The sequence below is a fragment of the Lotus japonicus genome, chromosome 6, assembly GCF_012489685.1.
Source record: "Lotus japonicus ecotype B-129 chromosome 6, LjGifu_v1.2".
NCBI classification, from domain to species: domain Eukaryota; kingdom Viridiplantae; phylum Streptophyta; class Magnoliopsida; order Fabales; family Fabaceae; genus Lotus; species Lotus japonicus.
In genome coordinates this window covers 61,972,455-61,984,573 of record NC_080046.1, presented here as the reverse complement: position 1 = coordinate 61,984,573, position 12,119 = coordinate 61,972,455, and the positions used below count along the sequence as shown (strand labels likewise).

General features: G+C 34.3%; 1 protein-coding gene and 1 non-coding gene across 2 annotated transcripts; both read right to left on the bottom strand.

The window, feature by feature from the left end:
• Positions 1 to 229: 229 nt before the first annotated feature.
• On the bottom strand, positions 230 to 4,290 carry LOC130724158 (probable protein phosphatase 2C 35). Its single transcript, XM_057575332.1, has 4 exons — positions 2,710 to 4,290; positions 1,560 to 1,691; positions 807 to 1,028; positions 230 to 720 (listed from the first exon to the last, which is right to left on the bottom strand). The coding sequence occupies exons 1-4, from the start codon at positions 3,625 to 3,627 to the stop codon at positions 718 to 720; spliced, it is 1,275 nt and encodes a 424-aa protein (XP_057431315.1). The 5' UTR covers positions 3,628 to 4,290; the 3' UTR covers positions 230 to 717.
• A 6,557-nt stretch (positions 4,291 to 10,847) lies between these two features.
• TRNAL-UAA (transfer RNA leucine (anticodon UAA)) lies at positions 10,848 to 10,930 on the bottom strand. The gene has a single exon. It is a non-coding gene; the product is annotated as a tRNA-Leu (tRNA).
• Positions 10,931 to 12,119: the final 1,189 nt, after the last annotated feature.

Sequence of the window (12,119 nt, the reverse complement as noted above, 5' to 3'; positions counted from 1 at the left end):
AAAAGAAAACATATTAAAACGAATAATTGCCAAGAGCAAAGTGTATATTTCAATTAATAATTCCAAAAAGATTAAATGTAAACAGTTTTGGACTATATTAATGGTGAGGAACTTAGTCAATTTATTTGAAATAGAAATCATAAACTCAAACTTTCATTGTTATCATCATACATTAAGAAAATGATAAATAGTTTGCCAAGGAAATTTAAAACTTTTGGATGGAAGGTAATTTATAAAAAAGGAATGAAAATTACCAACACAAGTCATGTCACGTTATCATTTGAATGTTTTTGCCTTACTTGCTAAATATAAAAGATGCTTGGCAACTATTTATGAGATGAAACTATTCTTGAAATGCAATAAAACAAATCCAGACATGTCTCTGAAAGATACAATGGATCCAGCATCAGCATGAGAATAAGGCTCATGGAAATTACATTCTAATTTCTAAGTAGCATATGGCTTGTCTTCAGAGTTGACCATTGACCACATGCAAATGGAAGTTAGTCACCACCCAATCTCCCTCCACAACTCTCCTTTATTTCTTTATAAATCCCCTGAAGAGTTGATGACAAGTTTAGTGTACCCCTCAAGTGCTTTGTATGGTTAAACAACATCTAACTTGAAATATCTAAAGATTGAGAACAGATGAAAAATGATCATAGATCATTTATGCTTTCTACATTCTGGTATAGCTCCCATGAAGCCTCTCTCCTGTCACTGAAAATTGAGAAGAGGGAAAAAAGGTTATTACACAAGTTCTGATGAAAAATGATTGTTATGAAACAATTCTAGTAAAAATGTACCAAGTCAATCGGTTTTTGACATGCTGGAGAGGGAACTACTAAGGCTGGACTTCTCGTTGAGATCGTATGCTGACATGACTGTGAATCAGAGAAACCAGCCCTCACAGAATGATAAACGTCTAACCCGGTGGTAGTAGATATCTCAGAAGTTCCCTTTCCTTTCTTGGCCCTTGTTACAGTGCTGACATTTATCTCACCTGATCCGAATCCAGATTTACCCGACTACAAAAAAAAACAAAGATTAGATATACAAGTTAAATGATGGGATAGAAATAAATTATCGAATCGTCAATGGCGTTTTCAGACCTGCATACTAAACTTTAACTCTTTAAGGGAAAATGTACTTGAGATGCAAAAGGGTAAAATATTGATTTGTATACTATTTTTTCAGTAGTTGTAGCTTCTTCAGGCTAGTAAGTATGCATTACCATTTATGGCAGTCATGATTAGCCAAAGCTGACTAGACAAAACTTCACTAATCATCAGTCTTTAAAAACCTTAACCCCAGATCCAGATATATAAATTCATTAAAAACTTTCAATAAACTGCCATCCAAATAGGATTAGCATGAGATAACTCTCAAAGAAGTATGTGCACAGGATAGGTCATTTCTTTCCACAACTGAAATCTTGTTTTTCGGTGAGGGGGATAAGAATACTATGTGAATTATAATTTAAAATATCTACACAAGCCTAAATAAAGAAAGCGTGTTAAAAACCACCAAGGCCAAAGGAATATTGAAGTAATACATACATGAGACAGGCCTTTAATCTGAACAATGATAATTGTTATATCATCTGTTCGGCCCTCATGTTCCAGCCAAAGTTTATATGACTCTCCAGCAATGGCCGCACATGCATCACGGGGATCTGAATAACTTGCAGCCTACATCAAAGATAAGAGATTGAATCATAACATAGATAAGATTTTACAAAAAAAATTAAATAAAGATCACAATAAGCCAAGTTCAGCCGATCAGATTTAGTAGCAACCCTAGTGCTACAAATTAAAATCGGTAACTAGTGAAAGGTAATTATTACACAACAGTTCATAATGATTTGTGAATATATGTTAAACAGTGAAGTAAACACTACATATTTGTGCACACTAATGCAACAGATCAAAGGTCATCGGGAGCAAGCAGCAGAAAATTAATGTTTCTCTCACTAACAAGTAACAACCAATTGACACAGATTGAGCAAACATGTAGTATGTAAAAGAATTATTCGCAACTACCATTTAGTCTTGTGAACTACTCACAGATCAAGTTTACATAAAATATGGCAGTTAATACATATGGTACACAAATTTTCCTTAAAAAAGAAACATCATAACAGCAACTCATCTTTAAAACAAAATTACACTAAGGTCACGCAATTACATTAACTGATATCTCCTTCTCTCATAAGTGATGAGTACAATATGGCATTAAACTTAAACAGACTGTTGTTATAAAATTGAATAATTGAAGCATGACATGCAAAGTAAAATTGATCAACAAGATAACTATGTCACCTAGTCAACTACACTAGTTAATACTTGACAGATAATATTAACATGATTTGATTTGTTATAAGACAGAATTTGCAGAGATATGAACATTATGTGCAACAACCATGGCAGATATGAACATTATGTGCAATAACCATGGTAGATAGGAAGGCAGCCAATAAAAAAATTACATGGAAAAAACACATAATTTGCATCCAGATTGCCTTGTCTAAGCTTTTAATGTAACATGCAAGTCATTAACAGGTAACATACGCTTCCATCAAAAGAAGTAGATAGTAGGTCTTACGAGCATTATAGCCAATATAAATACAACTCAATTCAACAAGCAAAGACATTATCCGAATAAATGGTAAGTTTAGAGATTAACAAAGAGAAAGGTTGCATGCCATACCATATCAACAACAATTTGGCTTGAAAGGAACTCAAATACGCCATCACTTGCAACAACAAAGAAAAGATGATTAGGTGTTAGCTGAACCGTTGACACCTCAGGAACAGCAATGACACCAATAGTCTCAGCCAAACTATCACCTACACTCCTTGTAAAAGCTGCTCCCGGAACCATCTCATTCTGAACCCACAATCTCGGAGGATCATCACCCTGACTCTCTTCATCGCCCCAATTCTGAATACCCGGATCCTTATTCCCTTCCACCTGATCAACACTCAACACCCTTGCCCCACAAAGCTTCACCCTCTCATATTCATCTCTTCGAAATGGTGTCTGATCAGAGGACAAGTCCTCGGCGACAATTTGATTCCCATCCTTAACTGCCAGCACAGCTCTGGAATCACCAACATTAGCAACATAAAGTGTGTCCCCAATTACAAGCACCGTAATCGCCGTGGTACCACTCAAAGAATCATCAATCTCATTCTTATGCAAGTCATCATTTGTTGCCAAGAAGGATAATGTATACGCCTTAACAGGGTCCTCCAACAATGCAGGATCATTGGACAAATTTTCCACCAACCTATCCTTTACAAAATTTGAACACAGACTACCAAATTCACCATGACCATCATAGACACCAAAGAAATGGACACTCGGGTTACCTTGAAACTGTGTCTTAATACAGAAACAATCCTGGTTTTCTTTATCAGGTGAGTCAGGGTAGTAACCCCTTTGAGTGAGCACAGAGTATTCCAAATTGAAATTGTGGGAAGGGACAGGAACAGATTGCAGTGACCTTTGAGTGAGATTGTGCTTCCTTTGTGCACAATAAGGGCCAAGTTCTCGGTGGTCCCGGGAGCCACCAACTGAAGTTGAAGGGTAGCGGCTACAGCACTTGCCATGGACACAACCCATGTTTGAGCTGACAACAAGGTCTAAAAGCAAAGCAGAAATTGAACTGAATTAAACCTCAATAATGCAATTTTGGGTGGAAACTATCTCTTAGAAGCTTCTGAAACACTGCATTCTAGCTCCAAGCTTGATCATGTATCCATTTTGGAAAGGGGGATTTAAAGACATGGATAAACCCTAGAGGCAAAGTCAGTGGAGAAGATGAAAGTAAGGATTTTGAGCTGGGAAGTATGATCAGAGCATGACAAAAACAAATGGGTCAGTTTTATTTCTCTCTGAATGTGAACAAAAAAAGAGAATGATTGATTACAGAAAAGGGTGAGAAAACCAGAACCCTAGAAGAGAAAGCAACCCCACTAAGAAGCAAAAAGGAGAGACATTGATGAAAGACAAAGAGGGTTGGTTCACATTCAGAACGTGTGAAGTGGGGCAAGCTATCGAATGGTACTTTTCGCGAATCGAAGGAAAACCCAGGTTGCAAGCAAGAGTCGAAATGAAATGAAAATTCAGAGAAGAAGGGTTGAGAATGACAGTGACACGGGACAAAGACAAAGACAAAGACACAGACAAGGACACAGACACAGACAAAGGTTACTGTTGGAACAGCATTTGAGATTCTATTCTATGAGTGCAGGATTAGGATTTAGGATCCTATCAATTCTGGTTTCTGAGTGATAGATACTAGATAGTAAAAGTGTGTTGTTCTAATTTGAATTCAATTCAATTCAATTTAGTTATTTTTTGTCAATGTATTTACTATTTAGTTGAAGCGTTTTGATTTGATATTTTTTGTCAATTCAAGTGATAGATCATACTAGATAGTAAAAGTGTGCCGTTACTTTCTTTCTTTTTTATTTGAAAAAATTTAAAATTGTCATTTTTTTTTACATCGGAAAAGATACATTGCAACTCCAGGGATTGAATTCTGGATCTCCCCCACCCAACTCACTTGGTCATTTTTTTTGAAATGTTAATATTTTATTTTTTGAAAGAAATGTTAATATTTTCTATAATTATGCATATTTAATTTTATAGATTTTCAATTTATTGATGAATTTTTAATCATTTGAGCACCTATTTGATAAGGCAAAGCTTGTTAAGGAAAATTCAATATTTGTTTTTGGAAAGGTAAAATTAAAAAACATTAAATTAAATTCTCCGTTCACTCTCTATTTAATCACAAAAAGATTGTGGGATAAATTCGTCATTTTATCCAAAAGGCGGTGCTTTAAAAAAATTGAAAATTGAAAGCCCGTTTTATTTGGGCTGAAAGTCGTAGGCCCAATGAGGATTTAGGGTTTCACACACCACTATATAACCTAAGCATTCCCCTACACATCGTATCTCAGCCGCGCAGCATAAGATGTTCCTCACTTCTCTTCATTTTTTCTCAGCCACTATTAGAGCAAACCCCTCTTCTCCACCCACTCTCTCTTTCTCAACCTTTCATCCATCACCTTAGTGTTCAAGTAGACAACCGAAGATGAAAAAATAGTGGTCCAAAACAACGAGTGATCAAGCTCCCTTCCCTGTAGTTTGTTTTTCGCATCGTGATATCTAGTCTTTGAACATTTCCACTCGATCAGGCCGAACACTCTATAATTTAGCATTAATTTAGAGCGAAAGGTTATAAAAACATATATCACGATGCTAAGAACAACTACAGGGAAGAGATCTTGATCTTCTCGTTGATGTTTTTCCAGATAATAACGTCTTATTTTAAGGTATGATGCTTTGAGTAATTTATGTATTTTCCCTTTTTACTAATCATGTATCCAAAATGTTATGATTTGTTATGCAGGGGTGACCTCAAATGTATATGTGTGATTAATATTGGGCTTGTTTCTTAATATTGTTTGATCGATCATGTTTTTGTAATGAGCAAGTAGTACCTTGGAAATTTTACGTTGAAAACTAATGTAAATGCATGAGGTAAAAACATTGTGATTGTTGTAGTATTTAGATAATATTTTTCACATGTCAATTTTTTATGAAAGTATTTTCTATTTCATCATTTCTCTTTTATGAAATTGTATTAGGGTTAAATACGTTTTTCATCCCTGAATTTTAAGTGAGTTTTGGTTTTCATCCCTCGTCGCCGTAACTCTCGAAATAGGCCCCTAAACTTAAGGATATAGCCAGAATTGGTCCTTGCCGGAGGGGGCGCTGCTCACCACCGTGCTTATTTGTCATGATTGGCCTATGTATCATGGCCACGTTTTAAATGCATGTGACGTGGAATTTTTAATTAAATATTAAAATTTATTTTATTTTACATGTAAATAATAAATAACCAAACTATAATTATTAACTAAAATAAAATAAAAATACACAATTCATCATCTTAAAGTCAACGTTCATCATCTTCATCCTGGGAACCTTCTTCAAATATGAGCCACACTTCACCATCTCCATCTTTCTCATCCATCACCATGAATATCTCCATCACCATCATAATATTCCTCATTCATCACCAACGTCACCCCCTGCAAACATTCAAAGCATAAAACCCCCAAATCAAAATCATGGGGGTGTTGCCCGAACCAACAACGCACGAAATCAAGGAGCCAACGAACTCAATCGCCATCAAATCTATCAGATTGAGTCCAACGACAAGATACCCTTACTTGATCTACGCTTCTCCTTCTTCACCCTCGTCGTTGGACTCGATCTGATAGATTTGATGGCGATTGAGTTCGTTGGTTCCTTGATTTCGTGCATTGTTAGGTTTGGGCAGTAACCCCATGATTCTGATTTGAGGGTTTTATGCTTTGAATGTTGGAAGGGGATGACGATGGTGATGGATGAGGAAGATTATGATGGTGATGGAGATGTTCATGATGGTGGATGAGGAAGATGGAGATGGTGAAGTGTGGCTCAGATTTGAAGATGGTGCTGAGGATGAAGATGATGAGCGTTAATTTTAAGATGATGAAATGTGTTTTTAAAAATTATTTTGGTTAACAATTATAGTTTGGTTATTTATTATTTAGATGTAAAATAAAATAAATTTTCATATTTAATTAAAAATTCTACGTCACATTTATTTAAAATGTGATCATGACACATAGGTCAACTGTGACAAATAAGCACAGTGGTCAGTGCCACCCCCCGACATCTGGCTATTTCTTTAAGTTCAGGGGGCCTTTTCCGGAAGTTACGCCGATGAGGGACGAAAATCATAACTCGCTTAAAGTATAGGGATGAAAACGTATTTAACCCTTGTATTTATTGATCTATTACTCTTGGTCATCAATCTACAATAGATATTTTATTACATCGTTTTAATTAGGAAGAATTATAATTTGTAATATTAATATTTTCTATATTTATATGTATTTTAATTCATTGATGAGTTTTTAAGAAAATTATCCTTTACTGCTTATTTAATGAGTAAGAGTTTTGTGAGATTGAAAAACAAAAGTCTTTTCTACTTGGGCTAAAAGTGTGGGAAAACCATCAATGGAGTAAAGAGTCATGTCATTCATGTATGAGGAGGGATCAAGTTACTCAATATCTCCAAATTAATCGTTGGGATTAACTATTTATTTACCCTCCAAAACACACGCGTAACAATCTCCTTTAATTTATCTAATTAACCACTTATGGAACCTGGCTGAAAAATAACACGTTTGTAACTAAAAAAATACCATGTTGGTACTTCGACACAAAGATGGAAGACAAATCAAGAACCATATGTCGAGATCCATTGGACTTGTGGGTGCAACAAAAAACTATGATTTACACATCATGTAATAATGGAATCAAAGAAATGTTTTTTTATAGACAAATATTAGTTGTTAGTAATGTTAGTAAATTAGTCATTCTTTAATATTTTATATAATTATGTATATTTGATTTTATAGATTTTCAATTTATTGATGAATTTTTAATCTTTTGACCACCTATTTAATGAGATAAAGCTTGTGAGGGAAAATTCATCAATTTTTTTCAAAGGTAAAATTAAAAAATATAAAATTAAATTCTCCTTTGACTTTCTATTTAATGATAAAAAAAATTGTGGGATAAATTCATTTTTTAAAAGGCAATGCTTTAAAAAAATTGAAAATTAAAAGCCCGTTTTATTTGGGCTGAAAGTCGTAGGCCCAATGAGGATTTAGGGTTCCACACACCACTATATAACCTAAGCATTCCCCTAGACATTGTATCTCAGCCGCGGAGCATAAGCTGTTCCTCATTGTCTTTCTCCTCAGTTTTTCTCAGCCACTACTAGAGCAAACCCCTATTCTCCACTCATTTTCTCTTTCTTGACCTTTCATTCATCACCTTATTGTTCAATTAGACAACCGAAGATGAAAAAAAAGTGGTCCAAAACAACGAGTGATCAAGCTCCCTTCCTTGTAGTTTGTTTATTCGCGTCATGATATCGGGTTTCTGAATATTATCTAGTCGATCAGGTTGAACGCTCTATAATCAGGCATTAATTTAGAGTGCTCGACATGATCAAGTTGAAAAAGTTATAAAACCTGGTACCATGACGCTAAGAACAATTGCAGGGAAGAGATCTTGATCTTCTCGTTGATGTTTTTTCAGATAATAATGACTTATTTTAAGGTATGGTGCTTTGAGTGATTTTTGTATTTTTCCTTTTTACTGATCATGTATCCAAAATTTTATAATTTGTTATGCAGGGGTGACCTCAGAGGTATACGTGAAATTGATATTGGGCTTGTTTCCTAATGTTGTTTGATTGGTCATGTTTTTGTAATGAGCAAGTAGTACCTTGGAAATTTTGCGTTGAAAACTAATGTAAAAGCAGAAAGTAGAAACATTGTGACATTGTGCTTGTAGTAGTATTCAGACAATATTTTTAACACATCAATTTTTATGAAAGTATATATTATTTTTATTTCATCATTTCTTTTTTATGAATCTACAATAGAAATTTTATTATGTCGTTTTAATTAGGAAGAATCATAATTTTAAATATTTATATTTTCTGTATTTGTATGTATTTTAATTCATCGATGAGTTTTTAAGAAAATTTCCCTTTACTACTTATTTAATGAGTCAGTTTTGTGAGATTAATTCGAACTTTTTTGGTGAAAAGGTTGTTCTTAAAATGCATTGAAAAACGAAAGTTTTTTATATTTGGGCTAAAAGTGTGGGAAAACCATAAATGGAGTAGAGAGTCATGTCATTCATATATGAGGAGAGATCAAGTTACTCCATATCTCCAAATTAATGGTTGGGATGAACTATTTATTTACCCTCCAAAACACACGCGTAACAATCTCCTTTAATTTATTTAATTAACCACTTATGCAACCTTGCTGAAAAAGAACATGTTTGTAACTAAAAAAATACCATGTTGGTACTTTGTCACAAAGATGAAAGACAAATCGAGAACCATGTGTCGAGATCCTTTGGACTTGTGGCTGCAACAAAAAACTACGATTTACACATCATGTAATAATGGAATCAAAAAATAATGATTTAGACTCACTTATGTTATACAGAGAAGCAAAATTACTTGACAATCACCTATCACAAATTAAACCTTGCTTCCAATCGACTATGTAATTTGGAGACTCAAAATTTGCTGCATAAAATCACGCCCGTGAAGGACTCCTAATCCCAACTATATTTCCTTTGAATGTGGATAATCTTGGAGGTAGTGAAGAGAGTCCTCAAGAGCAGTAGAGCATCTCGTACACTTTTGTGATGCCGAGAGAATCCAACCCAACCGATACAGTGAGGCGCAACCCAAAGAAAATGCAAACCTTCTCTAGAATTTTCAATTTCCATAACCACTGCTAGTGGTCATCATCAACCTCCTCCGGATCCTACAATGAGCCAAGGATAGTTACCCTTGGATTACTTGACTGGGTCCAAACATCCTTACGATTCAGTGCTACCATGGGAACCACCTGGTAAAGGCATGCGAGCCATTCGTGAGGGATAAATGTACACAATTGTTCCTCATGCCATTGATCATCATGCATCAAATCCCAAAGACAGAGATTGGTATCTGATATGTGAACAAAGGGGATCTGGTTTGTGGACCATCATGGATTTGGATTGGGCTGAGCGCGCCTCTGAGTCGGATGAGCGACCCAAGGATCAAGTAAGCATACTCAAAAGGAAGACAACCAAGCATGAGGTGTAGTCAAGATTCATCCTCATTTATCCTCAAGACTTGTCAAAGGAATTAATTGTTATTCCCCTTGATTTTCTCCTTCATTCATGTAGCATACTCAACTTATTAATGTATTTATGACCAGAGTTTCTGGCTCACCAACTATATAATGGGGATCTCATGATGTATGCTTCATGTTCAACTTTTCCACCTAAATAAGACTCTAAGCTTTTTGCTCATCCGTTCTTGTCGTAGTGTTTTTATTCTAGAACAGTTTGCAAGGGTACCAGACTCACTCCAATCCTTGTACTAGAATGAAGTACTATCATCCCCCAACCGGAAAGAGAATCCATGAAAAATAGCATCTCAAACTCTAAGAATGCCTTTTCAGATTGGCGAATCATGTTGTCTCATATCCCTAAAGAAAAAAGAATAATCAATTACATGTCATGAACAAATACATAAGTTAGAAAAATAAGATTATTTCATAATTTCTCTTCATTTTGAAATAAAATAATATCTAAAGTTACAGTCAAATCAATTAAATATAGTATCTAATGAAACATATTGATTTCTATAATGATTTAGAATTTTTTTTTGAAAGGTATAATGATTTAGAAATTAAAACCACATTATTAGGTTATCAATATGTAAAATTGCTCCCTGACTGAAATCCTAATAATCTTGATAAGTGGTAGGTTAAAAGCCATTGCACATGAAATTCTACATATTTTCCACTAATATAGTTAAATGAGACCAAAGTGACATTTCATTAATCAAATTGAGTTGTGGTGTGTTCATCCAAAGAAAAAATGATCTGAATATTTTATAATACTTTAAAATCGTTAAATACTTTATACTATACTATTTTAGTTTGATTTGATAAATATTTTCTGTTGTATCAAAATTCTTTTCTATTTAAAATTCCCACTAAAAACAGTTTCGTATGTAATGGCAAATGTCTTTTTCGGGTCAAATTTATTATACCAAATTTCTAGAAAACAGGCTCTTATTTTTTGCCCAAAAGAGAAAATCAGATCTTCCATTTGTAGCCCAGCCCATTCAATAAAAAAAAAAGATGCAATTATTCCAATAAAAAAGGAGAAAGAATAGAAATAAAAAGTGCTGGCTGTGGGGTTCGAACCCACGCGCACTTATGTGCAGAAGATCTTAAGTCTTCCCCCTTAACCTCTCGGGCAAACCAGCTTGATGTTAATATTTGCTTACGTTATATATATAACCTATAATAAGGAATCATAAAATGAATAAATAAAAAAGCCGACATCAACACACAAGTAGATGACAAAATAAGAAGAACCCTAAAGACTCAACGGAAGAGGTTTAGGAGACTGGGACTATATAAGGAGAATTTGGCAAACTCAAGTGCATACTCACAAAAAAATAAGACCATCTACAATGATGTTGAAGTTGGTATGTTTAATGTTGAATTGTGTGTGCAATGATGTTTATTGTAAGTGTTGAAAGTTGAATTATGGAGAGAGATGATGAAAATGTTAAACAGAGTTGAAACCTGCACCCGGCGCCACGTGGCACGCCCTCGTTGGGCCGCAATAGGCGCGTAGCAGACACGCGCAGACAGGACGCGTGAAGGCGTCAGAGGAGAGAGAGAAAGGTGCAGGTTTGATTGGAACGCGATACGTGGCCATAGCTGATTGGTTCGGCAGATTTCGTTTTTTTCTAATTTTTCCAACTCAATTATTTCACTCAAAATTTTTTTTAAAAAATATAATTTTTTTACCAAAATTCATAAATTTTTTTTTATCTATAAATAGAGATTTGGTTCGTTTGATTTGGACACAGAAAAAAAAATGAAGTTTTCCACCATCTTATTATCTTTCCACAAGTTTTTAAGTTAAAAAAATAAAATAAATTGTTGTCTATATTTTTTTTAAAAAATATTAAATTGTTAAGTGTTTTAATTTAATTTGATTTAATTTATTTAAGTAAATAAATTATTGTTTAATTTAATTTAAATCGAAAATTTTAATTTTATGTAATCATAAAAAGAAAAATATAAAATTAAATGAAAATATGAAATAAAAAAGTGGTGGGGTAGGATGTTGAATGAAAAACCATTGGAGTGGGTAAAAGTTGAATGAAGTGTTGAATTGGAGAGAGAAGGTGATGTGGAGTGTTGGGAAGAGAAAAAGTGGAGTGTTGAGGGTGTTGAATGTTGAAACCATTGTAGATGGTATAGTAGTGTTGAAACTAAGTCCAACAATGGATATTTGAGAGGGATAATGAGTGTTTATAACATTAGGTGTTCTAGGTCCATATGCCTTAAGGTTTTTGGACCACCCACCACACCCACAAAGTTGATCGTTTTTTTTATATGCAAATGTTAGTCGTTAGTAATGTTAGTAAATTAGTCATT

Excerpts from the sequence above, each read along its gene's own strand:
- LOC130724158 (XM_057575332.1), bottom strand. The coding sequence starts at position 3,627 with ATGGGTTGTGTCCATGGCAAGTGCTGTAGCCGCTACCCTTCAACTTCA. Across the intron at positions 1,692-2,709 it reads GCCAAATTGTTGTTGATATG|GCTGCAAGTTATTCAGATCC; the intron begins GTATGGCATGCA and ends TCTTTGATGTAG. Across the intron at positions 1,029-1,559 it reads AGATTAAAGGCCTGTCTCAT|TCGGGTAAATCTGGATTCGG; the intron begins GTATGTATTACT and ends TTTTTTTTGTAG.